We start from the raw sequence: 23,414 nt of genomic DNA on the forward strand, positions 1-23,414 counted from the left end.
TCTTGATCCTGTTCTAGTACCTGCTTGTTCCAGCCTTCGTGTTCCTGTTCCGGTTCCTGCCTGTCCAGCCTCCATGTTCCTGCTCTGCTCCTGTTCTGCTCCAGTTCCTGATTCCACCTCAGCTTGTCTTCCTGGTTCCTGACTTCGATTTGGCTTCTGGTTTTCCTTGCCTGCTGCCCATCCTGATCCTTGGCTTACTCTCTGGTCTTCGCTGGTCTGCTGCCTGCCCCGACTGCTGGTTCGCTTTCTCGTCCTGCACCTTATCTGCCTGCCACAATCTCCGGACTTCCTCTGGTTTCGCTTCTCTTCCGTCTGCCTCGACTCGGACAATTCTCTGGATTCCTCTTCACCAGACCACCGCCTAAGTCCTATCGGCCTTCCAGTACCCAAGGGTACTGGAGGGCCATCTCCAAATCAGTCTGCTTTTGTCGGAGAACCTGCCCCACCTTCACGGGTTCCGGACCGCCGCTGAACGACCTCCTGCAGTCGATCTCCTGCCGGCGCCATTTTCCGTACGGAAAACGATTCGCGGCAGGAGATCGCTCTCGGACCCCCGCTGGACCCCCAGGGACTTTTGGCCAGCTTGAGGGGGCCTTCTGACCCCCACAAGACTTGCCAAAAGTCCAGCGGGGGTCCGGAACGACCTCCTGCAGTCGAATCGTGTTGGTCTATGGCCGCCGCCATTTTGCGGCCGCCATTTTGCAAACTAGCGCCGGCTGAAGACAACACAATTCAATTGCAGGAGCCCGTTCCGGACCGCCGCTGGACCCCCAGGTAATTTAAGGCATTTGGGGGGGTTCGGGAAGGTGGGGGATTTAATTTAAAGGGTTGGGGGTGGGTTTTAGGGGGTTTTAGTGTGCCAGTTTTCCTGCCATTGGTTTAGGGCAAGTAAGTAAGTTCCTGCCCTCCCCCTTCCCCCGATTTACGATTTTTTAACGATAAATCGGGGGAATTGGTATTGTATCGTGGCCCTAACGATTTTTGACGATTTAAAATATATCGGACGATATTTTAAATCGTCAAAAAACGATTCACATCCCTAATATAGATATAGTGGCTGTCTTGGAGACTAGTGCATAGAATACCATGTGTAGGATACACCAGGCTACAATCTATTCAGGAAGGACTGGGTAGGAAGAAAGGGAGGAGGCGTGGAATTACAGATAGAAAACAATATTAAAGTGATAGCATTGCTGAGAGAAAAGAGGAGGCCCTGTGGCTTAATTTGGAAATAGGGAAGAGAATATCTATTTATACTGGTGTAATATACAGACCTACATCACAGACAGAAGAAATGGATAGAGATTTAATGGAGGATTTTCATAGGATTGCTGTGAAAGGGGAGGTGCTTTTCCTGGGGGATTTTAATCTGCTGGATGTTGATTGGGACATCCCAACTGCAGTGTCAACCAGAAGCAGGGAGACCCTGGATTCTCTGCAGGCAATGGAGCCTGGTAATGGAACCCTCATGGGAGGAGGCGATATTGGACCTGGTGCTTACCAATGGGGACAATATTTCTGATTTTGTAGTGAATGATCATCTGGGATCCAGTGATCGATGGATGATGCAGTTCAGTATTAGGGTGCAAGAAATGAAGGTTCATTCAAAGGCGAGAGTCCTAGACTTCAGGAAAACTAACTTTCGTAAAGTGGGAGAGCACCTCAAGGAGTCGTCAGCTGGATGGGAAAATCTAGGGGAAGTAGATGAGCAGTAGGCAAAACTAAAAGAAGATATCATAAAGGCAACTAACCTTTTTGTTTGGAAAGTAAATAAAGGAAAGAAGAAAAAGAGGCCGCTATGGTTTTCTTAAGAAGTAATAGAAAAGGTAAGGAAGAAAAGGTTAGCGCTCATAAACTACAAGAGATCACAGAAAGGAAAATACAGGTGATAATATCTGTAAAATTTAAGAGAAGCTGGAAAAGCAGCCAGGCAAAAATGCAAATGGAAGAAAAAATAGCAAATATGGAAAAACAGGAGGGACAAGATTTTCAGATATGTTAGTGATGGAAGTACAAAACTGGCATTGTGAGACCCAGAGGTGAAGGGGAGAAATAGGTAGCGACTGATGGGGAAAAAGTGAAATTGCTTAACAAATGTTTCTGTTTGATGTTCACTGTGGATGGACCCGGAGCAGGATCACAAAAAATTGAAAGTGAAGTAAAACTTAATCGATTTTCAGAACAGTGTGTTCGTGAGGTGCTAACTAAACTTAAAGTATATAAGACAATGGAGCCAGATGGGATAAATCCAAGGGTACTAAGGATACTTAGTAATGTCCTGGCAGCACCACTGGCTGATATTTCCAATACTTCTTTAGAGTTCAAAGTAGTTCCAGAGGACTGGAGATGTGGTCACTATTCATAAAAGTGGAAGGAAGGAGGAAGCTGGGAATCACAGACCAGTTAGTTTGAACTCTGTGGTGAGGAAATTAATGGAATTGCTGCTAAAACAGAAGATAGTGCAGTTTTTGGAATCCAATGGATTGAAAGATCTGAGGCAGCATGGTTTTACCAGGGGTAAATCTTATCAGATGAATCTGATGAATTTCTTTGATTAGGTGACCAGAGAGTTGAATCAAGTGACAGCGCTAGATGTATTGTACTTGAATTTCAGTAAGGCCTTTGACATGTTTCTGCATAGGAGATATATAAATAAATTGAATGCCCTTGGTATGGTACCTTGAGTGACTGAATGGGTTAGAAACTGGCATAGTGGGAGGCAAAAAAAGGCAGTGTTAAATGGAGAGGTCCATTTACTGTCTGGATAACAAAGTTAGCCGGAAAAACTTATGCAGCTAACTTTGGAGGTATATTCAATAATGCAGTTATATGTTATATATATATACCAGTTATATATACCAGTGCCAATATTTCCCACTGCAATCCCCTGCTTCTGATGTGAGCCTGTGGGTGCAATAGGTGGAAACACAAGCGAACACACATTCCTTTGGAAGACTATTATAATATATTCTAATAATACCATATGCATGCCCAGAACATGGAATTGCTCAGACTATTTCCATAATGAAATTACACCAACATATATGTACTGAATTAGCCAAATTTATTGCTTTCATCTTACTTAACACTACAACCCATGGTCTTGTTGTGAAATAATACTGCAGGACTATCTACTTCCCACAAACATGTTAATGTAACTGCATACTACTTTGACCCTTACTAATTTTATGCAGTGTGGACAAAAACACAATTGGCCATTTCTTGCCTCCTTTTCCCTTGGGGGACCACTTTGAATTCAGAACTACAAATGATTCTTAATGTTAATATTTCCAATTGCAACTTCCTATGTTAAGTGCTGACATATGTATGTGAGGGGCCAAGGGGCAAACCCACCTATCACTTTGCATTCTGATGACCCAAGGTTTGGAATTGCTTTGACTGTTACATTAAGGCACTGAATCTGTGGGCAGTTTTGCAGACTCACATATACTGGAACAGCGGTGCTCTTTGAAGCCAAATCCCCAGTAGGCATCTTTTGTAGTTACAAGTTTGTTGTGTGCACATACAGTGGTCCCATTTGTAGTGTACATCAAGGCACTGCATCTGTGGGCAGTTTTGCAGACTCACATATATTGGGACAGCGTGCTCTTTGAAGCCAAATCCCCAGTAGGCCTCTTTTGGAAATAATTATTTTAATTGAAATCCCTAGTAGGCAGTGACAATAAATCCATGATGTGGCGCAGGCACTGTTTGCTTCTGATTCTGATGAAGAATCATCTTGTGTGGGATTCTTATCATCAGAAATGGAAGAAGTAATAGCTGAAGAAGGTTTAGGAGGGTTATTTAGTTCTGTCTTAGCCTCCACTTTAGTGCTGCAGAGGAGAGATGAAACTGATGAGAAGGAGGAAGAGCAGTCAGAGCAGGCACACAGTGTGACTGATACTCCTGGCATTGCTTCTCAGGGTGCACCCACTACTTCAGCTCCAGTGCCAGCATCCACACCAAAAGGCTATAGAGAAGGGATCACAAAAGAAATCTGTGATCTGAAGCCACTTTAAAGTGATGGAGGACCCGCATTTTCCTCAGTGTAATTACTGTGCCAGGGCTATTAGCAGAGGCAAGCAAATGGGACATCTAACTAATTTTGGTATGATGCATCATATGCAGAAGCAACACCCAACAGTACTGCCATCTGGGGATGGTAGCAGTACCAGTCAGGGGAACCCTTTTTCCAGGCAGCATAAAGTAGTTGAAAAGGAGCAGAGTCACCCCACGCCCTCAGCCCATCTAGCAGTCAGGTGGCAGGCCAGCAGCCCCCTGACATGTGGCAGAAGCGACAACCCACCATGGAGGAAATGGGGTGGTGTTCGGTAACAGTATCCCGGGGAAGGAGGCAGGCAGCCTCAAAAGTTGTAACCAGGAGCATTGGGGAAATGATTGCCCTTGATGACCAGCCCTTGCAGATAGTGGAGAATGTGGGTTTCAAGCATTTGCTGAAGGTCTTAGTTCCAAATTACAAAGTCCCCTCCAGAGCCACATTTAGCAGAAAAGTCATCCCCAGCCTGTACAACCAGTGTCACAGTCGCATCCAAGCACTGCTAGCTAAGGCAGAGGGGAGTGTGCATTTCACCTGTGATATCTGGACCGCACTGAATGATGCACACTCTTACTTCTCCCTCACAGCACACTGGTGAGACCTGGCTGGGGCAGGGACAGCCAGCAGCTCTATTAGTGAACAAGTATCAGGGTGGAGGTGGGCTTTACTGCACACCCACCTGACGGACGAGGCCCATACCTCAGCCAATAGTCTAGCAAGCATCAGACAGATGCTGGCGGGCTGGCAGCTACACCCGCGAGACAGGAATCTTCAGGCAGGGTTCTTTTTCACAGACAATGGTGTAAACATGGTAAAGGCAGGCACTTTCAGAACATCCGATGTTTTGCACAAACTCTGCACCTGGTAGTGAAGTCAGCTCTGGGGTTTGAGTCCAATCACCAAAAGAATGAATACCTGCATACGTTAATACACTAGTGCAGAAGTGTGAAGGTGGGGCAGGTTCTCCGACAAAAGCAGACTGATTTGGAGATGCCTCACAAGCATCTCATTCAAGACATTGCTACCCGGTGGAATTCCACCTATATGATGCTGCAGAGGTTAGTGGAGCAGCAGACACCCCTTCATGACCTTTCTCTGGAAATGTAGATAGGTGTGCATAGTCCCCTAGGGCATTATGATTGGTTAGTCATGAGTCAGCTGATAAAAATCCTGCAGCCCTTCAAGGATGCCATGGAGGAGCTGAGTTCCAGAAGTGCCACCTTGGCTGACATCATCCCTATTGTTAATTTTCTGGAGGAAAATTTGGAGGGCTTTAAACAGGAAGAGGGAATAACAGCAGAGGTGCTACATTGTCTGGACTTTTTGCAGAAGCAGGTGCAAGAGAGATTAAGACCTTTAACAGAAGACCACACATACATGCTCGCCACAGTCTGTGATCCCTGTGTGAAAGGGAAACTCGCCCTATAGGCCGATTGTCTCCTATTTGTAAAGGACCTGCTCTTAGTAAATGTCCGTGAACAGGAGCACCATAGGCATGAAGCAGAGGAGGAAACAGCGGGCACTTACATAGAAACATAGAAACATAGAAATGACGGCAGAAGAAGACCAACCGGTCCATCCAGTCTGCCCAGCAAGCCTTACACTTATTTTTTCTCATACTTAACTGTTTCTCTTGGCTCTTAGTAACCTTATGTTCTAATTCCCTTTTCACCCCCACTATTAATGTAGAGAGCAGTGATGGAGCTGCTTCCAAGTGAAATATTAAGTTTGATTAGTTGGGTAAGCGGCAGCATAGCTCTCTGCCATGAAGCAGAGGGCAATGCTGGAAATGTGTGAAGTATCAGTTTTTCTTTTCCCCTGTCATTGAAGCAGGGAGTCATGCCGGACATGCACCGAAAGTGAAGCATGCCTTGAAAGTCACATTAACTATCATCAAATATTGAAAAGCCTAATAATTGGTAATACCTATAGCCCATGAACCCATCCCTGCTTTTTTTTTTTATTTTTTTTTTTTAAATTGGGAGATGGATGCCCTTCATCCTTCTACTCTGTGAAGGTGGACACCTACCACCGGCCACTGGCATCCCGCTCCGTTAATGCCTCTGTGGCTACTGCCGCTCCATGCAGTGTTTTACTACCTGCTCTTTATATGCGTCCTCTAGAACTGATGGATCCCATCCCTGGTTTTTTTTTATTATTTATTTAATTGGGAGATGACAGCCCTCCATCCTTCCGCTCCGTGAAGGTGGACACCTACCACTGGCCACTGGCATCCCGCTCCGTGAATGCCTCTGTGGCTACTGCCGCTCTGTGCAGTATTTTACTACCTGCTCTTTATATGGACACCTACCACTGGCATCCCGCTCCGTGAATGCCTCTGTGGCTACTGCCGCTCCGTGCAGTATTTTACTACCTGCTCTTTATATGTGTCCTCTAGACCTGATGGATCCCATCCCTGTTTTGTTTTTTGTTTTTTTTTTATTTAATTGGGAGATGACAGCCCTACATCCTTCTGCTCCATGAAGGTGGACACCTACCACTGGCCACTGGCATCCCGCTCCGTGAATGCCTCTGTGGCTACTGCCGCTCCGTGCAGTGTTTTGCTACCTGCTCTTTTATACGTGTCCTCTGGACCTGATGGATCCACAATGTTTATCCCATGCCCCTTTGAAGTGCTTCACAGTTTTGGACTTCACCACTTCCTCCGGAAGGGCATTCCAGGGCACTTCAGAGAGTAGTGCTAGCCCAAGCAGGAGCAGTACTCTGTCAGCGACAGCTAGTACTTCCTCCTCCACTTCAGTATGCCAAAGTCATGTTACCCATAAAAAGTCATCTGTTCTGGAATGGGCTAGAGAGAAAGCAGCTGGCATGAAGGACTCTCAGCCTACCCAAGCAAAGGAGACATCAGCACAAATGTCAGTGACATAGTATCTCTCAGAGCCCACAGAGGACATGCAGACAGATCCGCTGGCATATTTGGGACACAAGTCCACTGTCTGGCCACACCTAGCCAAAGTGGCTCAGCGATATCTGTCATGTCCACCAACCAGTGTGCCCAGTGAATGTGTACTTTCAATGACAGGAGATATCATGATCCCTCACCGCTCAAGGCTGGCTCCAGAGTTGATGGAGATGCTAGTGTTTTTGAAAATAAACATGCCTTTGCTTGGGTTTCCAAATTTTCCCTGTGAATGGCAAGATGAATAAAAGCAATTTAAAGCCTTGCAGCAGCTCCAACTGCTTCCTATGCTCCAGATAATATCAGCACATGTACCTGACCAGAAATGCTGTGCCAGTCTGTCCACTGTCCAGGCCGTCCCTACAAGGGCCGGACCTCATATGCTGTGCCTGTCTGAGTTTAGTTCTAGTATTTCTAATTTCAATTTCATGTATTTGTGCATCACTTCTTTCCAGAATATTATTTTCCTGTTTTGCAACATTTGGAATATAAGAACATAAAAAGCTGACTTAAGATGTTTCGAGCTTGCATATTTCATATGCTCAATAGTTTTCATGACCTTCATAATATGGGCCATTTTCCCTAAATCTTTCTCAGGTGCCAACATTAATGTTTCTAATACTATAGAAAACTGGTGGTAGTTGCAATCTAGTTCATCCTCTGTGTTCCCATAGTTTACAGAGGCACTGTGTAAACTACAAAGTCAACACAGGTTAATATTGTAGATTTGGACTTGAGTAGCGGTTTTCTTATTTCTGAGAGCTCTTCAAGTTCCTTTGTCATCAGCTGAAGTGCATAAGTACAGTTAATAGCTTCCGGGTATTTACAAGGGCTTGAACTCAAACGCTGTACCTGTCCATCCACTGTCCAAGCATTACGTCCCTACAAGGGCTTGACCTCAAATGCTGTGCCTGTCCGTCCAGGCCTTACGTCCCTACAAGGGATTGACCTCTAACGCTGTGCCTGTCTGTCCAGGCCTTACATCCCTACAATTGCTTGACTTCTAACACTGTGCCTGTCCGTCCAGGCCTTTCGTCCCTACAAGGGCTTGACCTCTAATGCTGTGCCTGTCCATCCACTGTCCAGGCCTAATGTCCCTACAAGGGCCTGACCTCTAATGCTATGCTTGTCCATCCAGGCCTTATGTCCCTACAAGGGCTTGACCTCTAATGCTGTGCCTGTCTGTTCAGGCCTTACATTCCTACAAGGGCTTGACCTCTAACGCTGTGTCTGTAAGTCCAGCTTGGAGCTTGGATATTTCATATGCTCAATAGTTTTCATGACCTTCATAATAATGGCCATTTCCCCTAGATGTTTCTTAGGTGCCAACATGAATGTTTCTAGTGCTTTAGAAAACTGGTGGTAGTTGTTCTCTAGTTCATCCTCTGTGTTCCCATAGTTTACAGAGGCACTGTAGGGTACAAAGTCAACATAGGTTGATATTGTAGATTTAGACTTGAGTAGCAGTTTTCTTATTTCTGAGAGCTCTTCAAGTTCCTTTGACATCAGCTGAAGTGCATAAGTACAGTTAATAGCTTCTGGGTATTCACTAGATCCCAACGGAACCACCACACTGTAGGGGCCAACCCATTCTAGGGAGCCCTTTCCTTTGCAAAGGAGAGGGAACTCTCCCCAGGTGTAGCCAGTCTATCCCTTAGCACCTTTTGCCCATGTTGAACCAGAACCGCTGTTCACATGGAAACCTCCTCCATGTTGACTCGCCATGCTTGAAGGCTCATGCTCCACTCTAGGGGCCAACCCATTTCAGGGAGCCCTTTTCTGCGCAAAGGAAAGGGAACTCTCCCCGGGTGAAGCCAGCCTATCTCTTAGCACCCGTTGACCCATGTTGAACCAGAACTGCTGTTCACATGGATACCTCTTCCACATCAACTCGCCACACTTGAAGGCTCGTGCTCCACCTTAGGGGCCAACCCATTCTAGGGAGCCCTTTCCTGTGCAAAGGAAAGGGAACTCTCCCCGGGTGTAGCCAGCCTATCTCTTAGCACCCATTGACCCATATTGAACCGCTGTTCACATGGAAACCTCTTCCATGTCGATTTGCCTTGCTTGAAGGCTCATGCTCCACTCTAGGGGCCAACCCATTTCAGGGAGCCCTTTTCATCAGCTGTAGTGCATAAGTACAGTTAATAGCCTCTGGGTATTCACTAGACGCCAATGGAACCACCACACTCCAGGGGCCAACCAATTCTAGGAAGCCCTTTCCTTTGCAAAGGAGAGGGAACTCTCCCCAGGTGTAGCCAGTCTATCCCTTAGCACCTGTTGCCCATGTTGAACCAGAACCGCTGTTCACATGGAAACCTCCTCCATGTTGACTCACCATGCTTGAAGGCTCATGCTCCACTCTAGGGGCCAACCCATTTCAGGGAGCCCTTTCCTGCGCAAAGGAAAGGGAACTCTCCCCGGGTGTAGCCAGCCTATCTCTTAGCACCCGTTGACCCGTGTTGAACCTCTGTTCGCATGGAAACCTCCTCAATGTTGACTCACCATGCTTGAAGGCTCATGCTCCACTCTAGGGGCCAACCCATTTCAGGGAGCCCTTTTCTGCACAAAGGAAAGGGAAATCTCCCTGGGTGTAGCCAGCCTATGTCTTAGCACCCGTTGACCCATGTTGAACCAGAACTGCTGTTCACATGGATACCTCTTCCATGTCGACTTGCCACGCTTGAAGGCTCGTGCTCCATCTTAGGGGCCAACCCATTCTAGGAAGCTCTTTCCTGTGCAAAGGAAAGGGAACTCTCCCCGGGTGTAGCCAGTCTATCTCTTAGCACCCATTGAGCCATATTGAACCACTGTTCACATGGAAACCTCTTCCATGTCGACTCGCCACGCTTGAAGGCTCATGCTCCACTCTAGGGGCCAACCCATTTCAGGGAGCCCTTTTCATCAGCTGAAGTGCATAAGTACAGTTAATAGCCTCTGGGTATTCACTAGATGCCAATGGAACCACCACACTCCAGGGGCCAAACCCATTCTAGATAGCCCTTTCCTGCGCAAAAGAAAGGGAACTTTCCCCAGGTGTAGCCAGCCTATCTCTTAACACCCACTGACCCATGTTGAACCGCTGTTCACATGGAAACCTCCTCCACCTCAGCCTTCAAAATTCTCGTTTGTATATCTGCTACTCCCACCAGATTTTAAAAGAGCAGCGAGAACTCACTAGATGTCAACGGAAACACCCCACTCTAGGGGTGAACCCATTCTAGGGAGCCCTTTCCTGTGCAAAGGAAAGGGAACTCACCCTGGGGCCAGCCTGTCTTGCCCCTATCAAAATCACAGGGTCCAGACTACCTCTGCTCTGCCAGCCTGTCTTGCCCCTATCAACTTTCTGCCACTCTGCCTTGCTGCCATATACCAGATGACTCACTCTACTCCTTGTGGTGTTCTTGCCACTATCATGGTTCCTCAGCGTGTTGGTGCTAGTCTTTCTGCTGCTTTGTCCCTTTATCTGTGCCTTTCTGCTTGCTATGTTCCCCCTTCATTGTGCTGTAGGATGTTGTTGCCACTTGTCTTGCCACTATGCTTGTCGTGCTGCCTTCGAGTGTTCATGCAACTGTTATCAGTGCTCTCTTTTGAAGCTGTGGTGTGTTTTTGACACTCTTGCTGCTGCTTTGCACCTCTGTTAAAGCACTCTTGCCACTCCTGGTACCCCTTTGCCCCTTTACAGTGCCTTAGGCTATTCATGCCACTTTGGTGCCACTTTGCCATAGTCTAAGTACCTTGGAGCTCTTTTCTCGTTCTGATGATTGCTCCCCAGAAGTTTCATCAGAATTGATAAGAAAACCCCAATTCTGCAGCCAAAAATAGGCTGCAAATACTTCCCCCATTAACTTTAATGGGAAAAGAAAATGAATAAAACTAATGAATGAATTGGTTTTTCCCCCTATGAAACTAATGCAATGAATTTTGGTCCCGGTGAAACAAAAACTGAATCAAAACAAATTTTTTTCTTCTGCAAATCCCCACAATGAGGCAAACTTACAGAAATAGTCAAGACTGTTGAAATGCTAAAGTATGTTAAAGGTCAGCATTAAATTTTGTTTCTGCCTTCTGGGATCAATTTACAATAAATCATATGATTTACAAGAATCCTATCTTATTAGTATATATAAGTTAAAATTCTAATGCCAATCAGTTGGAAAATGTTGTGCAAACTAACCCATTAATGTGTAAGTTTAGGGGCAGTGACTAATTAATTGAGTGTAATGGCTAAGAATAGCTGGCATTTACTCTGCATTGTTTAGTAAACTGCGCTGCTCCTATATCTCCATAGATGGCCCACCTAGTTACTAGAGGTGAGGTTTAGCAGGGCCAAAAATGTGGAATTCCTTACCTGCTGAGATCTGGACAGAGGATGATATTAATAAGTTTAGGAAGCAGATAAAAACCTGGTTATTCGAACAGGCTTTTAGCCTAAATAATTGATCCCGTCCACCACAGTAGTATAGGGACATTAGGGGAGGAAGGAGAGGAGAGCTGAGGAGGGAAGGAGGGGAGATGGGTGGGTGGGGGGGGGGGGGGGGGGGGGGTAGATGGATGGGTGGAGGGAAGGGGGGTAAACCTGGGAAGATGCGGTAGAATTGTTGGGACTGGAAAGGGTTTAGTTTTAATGTATTTTTAGCCAGGTAGCCTTTTGTTTTAATGTATTTTAGCCATGTAATATGTATAATGATATGTTTTTTAGTATATATGTGTTTGAATGTTGCTACTGCAATTTCAATCAATGTAAACCGCCTTGAAATGAACTTGAAAGCCGGTATATAAGGTTGAATAAATAAATAAATAAATAAATAGTGTAGGGGTTAGGGCCCACTTTGACATTCAAAGTGAGATGTACGCACAGAACACTACACTCCTGTGAAGTTTTGATGACCTTCGGAGTGAGGAAACTCACCCAAAGATGAGATTTGTGCAATGTTCTCTTAACCTAGCTTGATGTTACCCAAGTAGAGAGTCCATCAAGCTAGGTTGAGAGAACATTGCACAAATCTTATCTTTGGGTGAGTTTCCTCACTCCGAAGTTCATAAAATCTTCACAAGAGAGCACTGTTCTGCTTGTACGTCTCACTTTGAATGTCAAAGTGGCCTCTCACCCCTACACTAATACCTAAACCTCACCTCGAGTTACTAGGTGGGCCTCCCTTAGAGATATAAATACTTATCTAGTGTGAAGGCATTATGGCTAGGTTCTCTCTCTCTCTCTTTCTCTCTCTCAATAAATTGCCTATTACTATAAAACACACCCCTTTTCCTATCACATGTGATATTTAGAGCATTTTGATAAATCCAGGCCTAAGACTCCTAACCGCATAGGAAGGTGTATACTGGAAGGCCGGCACAGAATAAGGCAATTTTGAAATGCAAGGTACCTGAGTACAGCGAGTCTCAAAATCAGGTTGTTATATGGGTCAATGTAAGTGAGTGACATTTAGGAGAAGTAAAACAGGGCTGTAAAGTTAGTCATGTTAACAGCATGCCATCTATGTGTGCACCTTTAGTAAATTTCAGTTATGCACTTATTTCTATTAGATACATCTGGAGTGCCTCTTTTTTTAATATGTGGACAAGTTTGTGCATATTATGAATGTACATGCACAGTTTTAGGTGGCTGCAAATCCTTTTCTCGGCATAGGGTCAACTGACACGAGTTAATTCACTTTTTAGCCTCACAAAAAGAGACCAAAGACTTGATTCACTAAGGTTTTTCCACATAGACACAGTAAATCAGTTCCTATTTCTTTCCTAAGTCTGAAAATTTACCCCTTAATGACTTTCATTTGAACTCCATGGAAAGTTTTTTACTAATAAAATGTTTTTTCTAGTTTCCCTGATGTTTCTTCTCATTCAAAAGTGCATTTAATAAAAACGCAACCTGTATTCTGATATAGCCTGTTTTATATAGACAACCAGACACCAATTGTTTCAGGTGATGTGCTACAGAAGAAAAACAACTGTGAAATCATTTAGCCCACTTTCTCAGACACTAGAAATCTTTGACACACATCAGTTTTTAGAAGACCAATCTCAATCGCATTTCAAAACAATTTAACTGTGATAGATCAAATCTCTATGGAAATACAACTTTTAGTCCATTCTCTAGTAATACATTCAGACTTCCGGTTTTTTTTTTTGTGTGTGCACGTCACTAGGGTTTACCTTGCATATTGCACATCCTAAGCAATTTATAAATGTTGTCTAGCTGAAAAGATATTATGGTGGTACTGCATACTTACACTTTAACAAAGCTTAAATAAATACCATAAACTTGAACTCAATGTGGGTTATGTTATGATACTATTTTGCTAAGTATAGAATCTTTGAGGCTGATATCCAGTGCCAACATATTCCCAAACCAACATGTAACCTATCACTTGAATATTAGGCCATGTTCAGTGGCCACCACTTAGCCGGATAACTATTTATCTGGCTAAATGAAGAGCGGGACAGGGAGTTCCAGGACAGAACTATTTATCAGGATAACTATTAGATAGCAGCCAGGTATATTCAGCAGCTGGGTCACACCACTGAATATCCCCACCAAGTTAGCTGGATATGTTTATTCGGCTAACTTGCTTAGCCAGAGAGGTGAATATTGGCCCCTATGTATTCTTATTCTGTGCATTCTGTTCGAAACAATAACATCGCTTGAAAAATGCTAAGGGGTCCATATGCAGTAAGCCGGTGAGTAGCAAGCTACCCTGTTAAAGTTAACAGAGCAGCTTTAGCCAGAATATTCAATGGGACAAATCTCCACTGAATATACAAGGGTAAAATTACCCAGATAAATTTATCAAGTAACTTTGCTGCTCACAAACTTACTGAATATAGAAAAAAATAAACTAGCAGACGAGCCATCACAGATTTCATCCCCCTCCCCCTCACCAGCCAAGCCCCTAGATCAGTTTAAAAAATATAATTGGGCTAAGATCCATCTCCATCCCCAAATCTCTTAAAAAATGTATCAGGTTAAGCTGGACTGATCTCCGCCAGCGCTCCTTAAATATAATATTTGTGTAAATTCCCAACCCACCCAGAATCCTCAAAAGTTCTAAAATGTAGGGCAGGTGGTGCAGAATCTCTCACCTCCTCCTGCTCACTGAATACCTATGTGCCAATAGGTCTGGCAGCTCCCTGCATTCCTTCACTAACTGGCCCTGTGCTGACAACTGACGGGCCAAGCACTGTTTGGAACTCAGCTAACTCAATACTTTTTTAAACAGATTTGGGGGGGTGGGAAGGGGTTGCCACTTAACCCACTAATTTTTTTTTAAAGAAATATGGGGAACAGAAGGTGGGGAAATTGGCTTTTACTTTTTTTTTTTTTTTATGCTTCCTGGCTAACTTTCGGCCTGCAATTTATTCTGATCAGAAGTAGCTGGCTAACGTTACCCAGCTAGCGCTGAATACCAGAGCATAGTTTAAATGTAACCAGCTAACGCTAAATACCAGTGCTAGCTGGATACATTTAAAACCATACTCTCAGAACTCCCCTGGCCTACGTCTTTCTTATTAAGCTTAAGTTTTGGCCGGCATTGATTTACCCAGCTAAAACTTAGCTGGCTAGCGGCGTGGGGCATTTAAACTTGGGGTTTCTCTGGCTTAACTCCCGGACAAACCCTTTTGAATATCGACTTCTAACTATGCGGCTGCGATTTTTAAATATTTACTATTGCCTGTCACTTCAGAACAACCAACATATACTTAAATAAAATTCTGCAATTTAGAGTATAAACTGTACATAAAAACTCTAGGCCTTTCCTTACCCTGGTGCTTGGTGGATTTCTTCTTCCTCATAGAAAGACTCTGGTTGCAGTATTTCTTGCTCAGTTACCCTGCCATCTTCAGGAAGCTGCCAAGCATGCACTTCCATTTCACTGTCATCTGGAACAGAATGTAGCACAAAAGTGTCTGTGGCTGCTCCAGTTGTTCCACCATCCCTCCCTGTCAAGTTAGTCACAGGTGAAAGTGCCTCTTCTTCAGACTTTTTCGGAAGACCTTTTAGCTTCTCAGTCCCACCCTGTGCATCTTTCATGAATACTTGACATACACTGACCTCCAGTTTCTTGACAGACTGCCCTGACCCCGAATCCTCTGATTCTGTCCTGCTTGAACATTCTTCGGGTGATGAATCGAGTCCTTCAAACTGACTCACTGCCATCCTCCACTTCTGCTCTTGTTCAAGGTTTTCTTGGACTCTCCCTCCATCACCATGCACTTGAGAGCTAACAGAAACACTTTTCTCTGCTAAATGAAAAAAATTCAATGCGAGTCCCAGAGCAGCCTGACTTTTCTCTTCATTTGTCATGGAGATTGACTGAAATCTATCCAAGGAGCCCACTGATAAGGCCTCATGAGACTTTGTTTGTTCGGTCACTGCATTAGCTTCCTCTAATGCAAAATCCCTTTCCACACCACTAACAGCTGCATAAGCTATGTTCTGGTCTTTAGTGTGTTGTTTCACAATATCATCCGTCTCTGTGTTTATCACATCACAATCCATTCTGGTATGAACTCTGTCATCTCCTTCTATGTCCAGTAAATGTGTGGCTGTTTCTAAGTGGGGAAAAAAAAGATACTGTGTTCACTTTTAGTACAAAAAATATTTTTCAAATTAAGTTATATACTTTTGTTGATAAAAACATTTTCCTCCTCTATTTTTTAATTCTTAAATGTCATCTTTGGACAGGAATCTTTGAAAGTATATAGACCTTCTCCCTAGCTCAATATATGTTGCCATGTAGTTCCTTTATACTCCCTCACAGAGTCTTACTCAGAAAGGACTTTTTCCCATTATGTGCTTATATAAAATAGTCTGATTGTCTTTAATATCTGTTTTGGAGCTGAATAGAATGGCATGCATGGTACTTAATTTCTCAGCTGTCTGACAGTTTTTACATAATAATAAACATATAACTTCTTACCATTGGAAGGTCCTAGGTCTCCACCTGCTGGTGAACCAGCATTACTTGTCTGTACTTTATTTTCTTGCTCCTTCAATGTATCAGATGTATCATTTTTACATTCCGGCTCTATAGTTAAAGATGCATGCATAGATTTTTCTTCATTGTATTCCACAAGCATGTCAAAAAATTGATTTTTGGTATCATCACTTTCTGTCTGTGAAGGAGTTATTTCACTTTCCCTGGAAGATGGTAGCACCACTTTTACATTATCAAGAGATAGTGACATTTCATCCTTAATAATGTCCTTCTCAACAGTCTCTGCAGTAAATGATAGGTGAGATGGAACATTACATACCTGCATGTTTTCTGGTTCTTTTGACCAGGCATTTTGGCTGCCCTGTAAATTTTCCATTTCTAATTCTACATTATCTGCAAAGTTTTCATCTCCACTATCACTGAATAACTCTTTTGTCAGGCATATCTCTTTATCCATTATGTCTGCTTTCACAGCTTTCTCCTGACTTTTTTCTACTAAATATAATCTGCTTGTCACATCCAGGGTACTGGGAAATTCAGTAGTCTCCAATCCATTCTCCATGTCGTGATATGCAATGGTATTGCTTTTATCGATGAATGGGGTTGACATATCTGATTTGTCAATAAGGAACTCTTCATGTTCAGTACCATACATTGGGGTATCTCCAGCTATATTGTCCTTAGAAATATCAACAGTGCCAGTATATAAATGTATTTCAGAGATATCTTTATCACTGGAGACTGAATTTCCATGGGTTAGATAGTCATTGTCAGCATAAGAAGTATCTAACATATTTATGGGAAGCATTGCCAAACTTTCAGTATATGGAATAAGCGATGTAGACTTTATTAATTCAAGTCTTGTGATCTCTTCTGGCTGCAATTCAGTATTGGATGCTACCTCAGTCTTATAGTATTGTCCATCTAATTTTTTAGATTCATGAACTTTAGGAGGAACTATTTGTAATTTATATGACTCAATTTCTGGCTGAATAGCACCTTGGAGACATGTGGTATCATAAATTCCTGTTTTCTGCTGCAAGCCAAAATCTGCTTCTTCTACATCAAGTTGTATAAATGATAGCTGCTTAACGTCTTCAAGCCCTGGACAAACAGTGGACACTTGTATAGCTTCACATTCATGGCACATATCAGGGCTGTTCGATGCCTGTGAACTACTATCACAGAGGCTTAATATTTCAGGATTTTTGCCTTCTGCTTTCAAACTAAAGTGTTGATCAAGGGAGCTTTCTGTATAATTCAAGAAATCAGGATCCACTGAGAACAAATGACTACTCTCCTGTGTATTGTCATGTAAAATATCTGGGATAAATGTACTTCGCTCGTTTTCAGTTTGAGATGATTCACTATATCTTGAACTTGACTTTATCCCCATTTTATGAGATGGGTCATTTTCAGTAAAAATATTAATTGATGAGTGGGGAAGCTCTAGATTGCCATGAAAATCATCATTTGAATCATTTGTATTATTTTCTACATTTAGATGAATAGGTGTCATATCCATATTCCCTGGAAGTGCATCTGAACAGTGCACAGTTGATTGTCCATGAGTGAGGTATGCCTCAGTCTTTGTGACCAACATATCAGAGAGCTGTTGGTCTTTAGCATGTCTTAATTGCACAGGTTCATGTTCATCAGTTGTACCACTAGACTGCTGTTTTAAATCCTCTTCTTCATAGTAAACTGTTTGCAGAATAGATTGTTTTAAGTGCTTTTCACTTTGTGAGATCTGATTTCTTTGATTATTCAGAAACAGTTCAGTAGGATCATTGCTTTCTTCACAGAGGTACTTAGGGGATGAGATACTTTCTTCAGTAGAAGAGTCAGAGTGCAACCTTGGTAATGCTGCACAATCATTTTGCTCAGGTACACTGGAGGAGTCATGGTTTTCTAGCTGTGCATTTTCCAATCCATTGCCTGAGACAGAATGCTTATCCAATATTTTGCTCTCTTGTATTTCAGTTTTCCACCACTCTGAAATATCAGCTGAAAATCCAAATGTTTCTGATTTAGCCTTCAGATCTACACCTGGATTGTTTCCAGAATTAGTTTCTACTGGAATATTCCATATCTCCAAATTATCAGAAAAATATTTTTCCTCTTCACCTGCTCCAGTGATCTGGAAAGTATTATTTGCTAACAATGAATTCCAAGCATCACTATAGTCATTATTTCCATGAGACATATTCTCTTGAATCTCTTCCTGAATTATATCCCAATTGTCCAAATATCCAGAAGCCACATGGGTCTCTGGAAGACTTGCAGACAAGAGTGTGCCATCTATATCTGCTGTACTGAAAGAATGCACATTTTTTAAATCTGTATTCATTGTGTTTAATTTTGCTTCAAAAGAATTTGAAACGTTTAAACTATCTTCATCTGTACCAGGGCTTGTTACAGTAGACTGTGAATTATCAAGGCATGTAGATTCAGGGATATTATATGTGTCTGCTGTCTGATGAATCTCTCCAAATGTAGCATCTGAATTTTCTGAAATACCACTGATATCAGGACTTGTTAGAGAAGATCCTGTGTCATCATCTACCTGTGTATTCCAAGCAACTAAGTTCTTAGGAACTTTATGAATGATGTTCTGGTTACTTTCCTCTTGAATTGCATTCTCAATGTCTGTTTTTTCAGGAACAATGGTTGCATTCAACTGGGTATCAGTCACAAACCAAACATCTTTATTTTCTTCCGACAGGGAGCTATTTTGTATGTTGTTTTGTAGTGTTCCCCACACAGATACATTTTGAGGCATAGCACTTATCTCTGGACTTGTTTCACTTGAATATGTATGATCATTTATTGAACTATTCCACATATCATTTTCATCATGATAACTTTTAATGACCATTTCCTCCTGAAATCCACTCTTAGTACTGACATCTGTGAGTATCTCACTTATTGCAGGACTTGCCCTAGAAGACTGAGTAGCATCATACACTGACTCATTTAGATCATTTAGATCTCTAGGGAAATCATGAGGAATGACTGCATAGTCTTTCTCTTGGATTATAATTCTTTTCTCACAATATTTTGAACCTTCAATTTCATGAAGACCTATTTCAGCAGACAATGAATTTTCTGTTACCCTTTCACATCCAACATTTACCATTTTATGATTTCCATTAGGGACAGTCACTTGACTTTCACTCTGAAGAGCTTTGTTCACAGTAGATGTTTCATAACTATCACTCATTTCTGAGTCAGTTGTGCTAGACTCAGTTTCAGAATTCCATAAATCTAGATTGCTGGAGACTTCAGGTGATAAAATTTCCTGAACCCTGCTCAGATTCTCTGATAATTCACTTATCTGAGAATTTGACTCTCTTTCTGCCTGAGCTCTCCAACTATCTTCAATCACTATCTGAGCATATGGTTCTTTGTTAGCATCTCCTTTAGACTCATTCCATTGATCAGTATCTTTAGAAATAGTTTTTGTCATGGGAGTTGTCACATTTTCCATTGCAGTATTATGTGGATCAATGCTTTGAGTCACTAGCTGAGATGTGTTACTTTCACTGCAACTTAATACTTCTGAAGATTCAAAATTCTCTTCTCCTTCTGGAGTTGTAGAGGATTCAGTGTCATCCTGTAAAGATTTATTCCACATTTCCTGATTGTCAGAAATATCCTGGTGCAAAATGAATTCTTCTTTTTCAGATGACTGATTGATCTCTTGATCTGCCCCTAATCTTTCATGTTCTTTCAGATTATCACCATTATGAACATGTTCCAATACGTCAAGAGTCCCAGAAGTAAATTCATCCTCTACTGAATTTGTAGTAGCAGCTTGTTTCAGCAATATTACCAAAGAGTTGTCATCCTGGGTGACTGCATTGAAAATGTTACTGGTTGTTAACTGTTCAAAAGTCAGACCATCATTGTCTTGGTCTGGGCCAGCAGAAATAACAGAATGCTCCTGAATTACTTGGTGATCTTCCTGAAGCTGTGGTTCCCATACACAGGAATGCTGCACTGAAAGCAGAGGCATAGGCTCAGAAATGTTGTTAACGTCTTCTTGTATTTGTCCATTGCCTGAAGCTTCATTGGTTAAGGTTGCTAACTCAGAGACTCTACTTATATCTGGTGTTACTGCAGTTTCTTCATGCATGCCTCTATACCATTGTTCCTCATTTTCAGCTGTGATCATTCTGGTTTGTGATTCATTGTACAACAGAGATGACTGTTTTTCTTTTTTATTATAAAAATGTACTGTTCCAGAATCTTCAGAACTGGATGGACTGCTCTCATAATCTACTGTATAACACTTAGTATCTGGTTGTTCCGAGAAGGCTGGCATCTTATCTGTTTGGCAAACAATTTCTTCTGAATTTATTGGTTTTAATTGGCTGGTATCCTCTGTTGGAAAAATCCATTTGTCTTGATTTTCAGGCTTTGAATAGGTTGGACTGCCTGTGTATTGTTCATCGGCCTTGTTCCATATATTATGGTCATCTGAACTTGAGCTACTGTTCTCTTGATCAAAAGTTGCATCTTCTGGTTCTTTTTCATCCCTTGTACAGGTTGGTGATATATTTGAGTCAGTTGTTGAATAATTGGTATCTGGTGGAGAGACAACCAAATCTTTGCCTGTGGTAGAGTTACTAAAGTCTAAACATTGGTATGACATCAGGGAATCGTTCCATGAAGCCTGAGGTTCTAGAAATCCTTTCTCCTCTGTATTTTCTTTGTACATTTCCCACATATCTGTATTTTCATTTGATGATAGTTTTGGTTCATCTTGGGTGTTATTTAAGTGCCTATGTTCCTGAATAGTTTTGGAGTCAGTGGTAGTATGATCTAATGTGTTTCTGTCATCTATTAGATATTCTCTTCCTTTCTCACACGCATCTGGAAATATTTGATTATTTGTTTCTCCAGTCTTATTATTGGCCATGAACTCTGTGAACAGTGATGAACCAGTTTTAGAGACTGCTGACTCATCCATACTTTTCATGGAAGATTTGTCACTATCTACAAAAGGTGTATTCCAGACATTTTCTGACACTTTGGTATTATCATCTTGATCAAATTTACTCCAAATATCAAAAGTTTCTGATACAAGATGAAGACCACTAGCTGAAGAAGAGCACCATGGATCTGATGTTAGAGTGAAAGGTTGATTTGCCATCCATAAATCAGCAAACGTTTCCTTTTGTTGACTGATATCCTGTATAGAACTATTTTGTGCATTTGAATTTTCTATATTTTCCCCAGAGAGCTCTAAATTCCTTGTTTCTTGGCTATGGGCATCAGAGGGTTTGTTACAACAAATCTGAGTAAACTGATCCTCCAACTGATCTATATTTGAATATTCTAGCTGTCCTGTTTCTTTTTGGTAAAGTGTGTTATCTGGATTCCTTCTATTAAGATTATCCTGCAAAAGAGGACTTGTTTTTTGATCCATCCATGAATCAGGACTTTGAAACACAGATTCATGTTCACTTGAACTCCATACATCAGCATGTTGTAAAATTCCATTTTTGGGCTCTAATTCAATACCACTCCACCAACTGACATATCTAAAATGAGACTGGGATGAATCTGCATTACCCTGAATTTCATTAATTTTTTTAATTACATCTTGTGGGAAAAACATAGGTGGCCCATTATCTAGAGGTGAACTTTCTACAAGGCTGTTCATGGGTGTTGGGGGAATTCTTGCTTCTGCATTTTTTAGCATTTCAGAAGAAGAAGGGGAATCTTCATCTACAAAATCAGTAAGACTTGAAGATTTTTCAGAGCACACTTCAGGATTTTCTTCCCTCTGTGTAAATTCATCATCAAGTTCTGTTACACTGATATTGTCAATAGTTGCTACCAATAAATCATTTGAATAATTAGGCATGCCATTTCCTAATGGATGTTCCTCATCAAGCTCTTTCTGCACAGTAGGTGGCTGTCCTTCTGATGAATCACTGTGAAAAAAGAAGTCATCTGCCATAGAGTAATCAGCAGAATGGGTAGAAGACTCAGATGGAATGCTAGCAATGGGTGCTAGATCAAAGCTGAAAAAGTCAAAGTTATCGCTGTTCTTTCTAGACTGAGGTATTTGCTCCTCTGCTATTGCTCCTTCGGGAATGGGGCTATAGGAATCAAAACCAGGAATGAAACTGTGATGAGATCCAGCACCTTCTGCAACTGGGCTATCATCGCTTAGAAAAACTGAGCTCTCTTTGGAAGACCGGCTGCTTCTAATAGTAGCCAATCCACTGTCTGGACTCACAAGATCTACATTCACATCAGCATGAGCCTGCATAGCTCCATTAAGATCTTGAGGATTATCTATAAAATTCACCGAACTGGGTTGAGGCTCTATATCAGAACCATACAATTCCATTATACCAGAAGATCCCTGTGAGAGGGGTGCACTCCCAGCAACAGCTTCAGTAGAGGATGTTCTGCTGTTTGGTACCATTTCTGGCCGTCTCCTGTTAATTGCTTCTTTAAGTAATAGAACAATCTGATCAAAAGTCACCAAAGAATTCTCTTGCTGATAAACCAAAACCTGGTCACATCCATATTCAAAGGGCTCTAGTTCTAGGCAAGGATTCTGGCACTCTTCTAGTTCACAACAAATCTGTCAAGAAATAAAATGGTCGCAAAAATAGTATTAGCTAGCTGTTACAATATTTACTACTAAAGCAGACAAGAATTTGGCCTGAAATTTATATTGAGCTTTATAGCTAAAAATCTAATAATCATGGTTCAATCGTGAACCTTTATTATTTGAGTTTACATAACCTGATTTGAAAAGACATGCATTGAGCAGCCTACAATATAAGAGAGAGGATTCTTTTGGCCAACCATTGATCAGTTTTAATTTAAGTTCTGAAATATCTGACAAAGTGCTATACAATAAGTCATGATAGGGCCAGGATCACACTCCCTCCCCCCTTTCTTGTGCTAAACCTCACGAGGAGAAGACAAGAAATTTTGGTCAGAGGAAATGGTTAATAATGAAGTTAAAGCACACTTGCTGAAATACTTTTGACATTATTAAGAATTATTCCCTTATGCACAACAGTTGTGCGCCAATGCATCAATGGTATCTGTGTGCCTATGATGTGAACTATTGAGTTCACAGTATTATAAACAAATGTTGAGTGGCATGCGAACTGTATTGGAAGACAAAGTATAAAAAAAACTAATGAGGCTCTGTGGCACCAACCAAGGTTAGCTGTTTGGAAAGAGAAGTAGCTAAGGGGACAGAAAGCAGTGTCATAAAAAAAAAAAAAAAGCTGCACAGGAGATATATGTTCTCAATGAAAGAGTTATGGTGATACAAATGCCAAACTGGCATGCTAAAATCCTGCATGATACTGAAAATTCATAATAAGCAGTACTAACCTGACAATAGTCAATGGCATAAATTCATCTCATAGTTTCTGTCATCACTATCAACACAGGACAGACTTTGCTTGTACTTATCCTGAAAACTACTCTAAGCAAA

General features: G+C 42.0%; 1 protein-coding gene across 5 annotated transcripts in view; it reads right to left on the reverse strand.

Annotated features, from left to right (window-relative positions):
- The window catches only part of PRUNE2 (prune homolog 2 with BCH domain), a 140,960-nt gene extending 119,813 nt beyond the window's left edge, over positions 1-21,147 (reverse strand). For 4 of the 5 annotated variants that reach the window (XM_029616257.1, XM_029616239.1, XM_029616248.1 and 1 more), the window contains exons 1-2: positions 15,917-21,145; positions 14,759-15,548 (exon numbers count right to left, since the gene is read on the reverse strand). In XM_029616257.1, coding sequence (XP_029472117.1) covers positions 14,759-15,548; positions 15,917-21,092 — 5,966 coding nt within the window. In that variant the 5' untranslated portion in view covers positions 21,093-21,145. Of the gene's footprint in view, positions 1-14,758; positions 15,549-15,916 lie in introns of all 5 variants that reach the window. The other variant, XM_029616267.1, reaches the window with a different exon arrangement.
- Between the last annotated feature and the right edge of the window lie 2,267 nt (positions 21,148-23,414).

Source organism: Rhinatrema bivittatum, chromosome 1, assembly GCF_901001135.1.
Source record: "Rhinatrema bivittatum chromosome 1, aRhiBiv1.1, whole genome shotgun sequence".
Classification (NCBI taxonomy): domain Eukaryota; kingdom Metazoa; phylum Chordata; class Amphibia; order Gymnophiona; family Rhinatrematidae; genus Rhinatrema; species Rhinatrema bivittatum.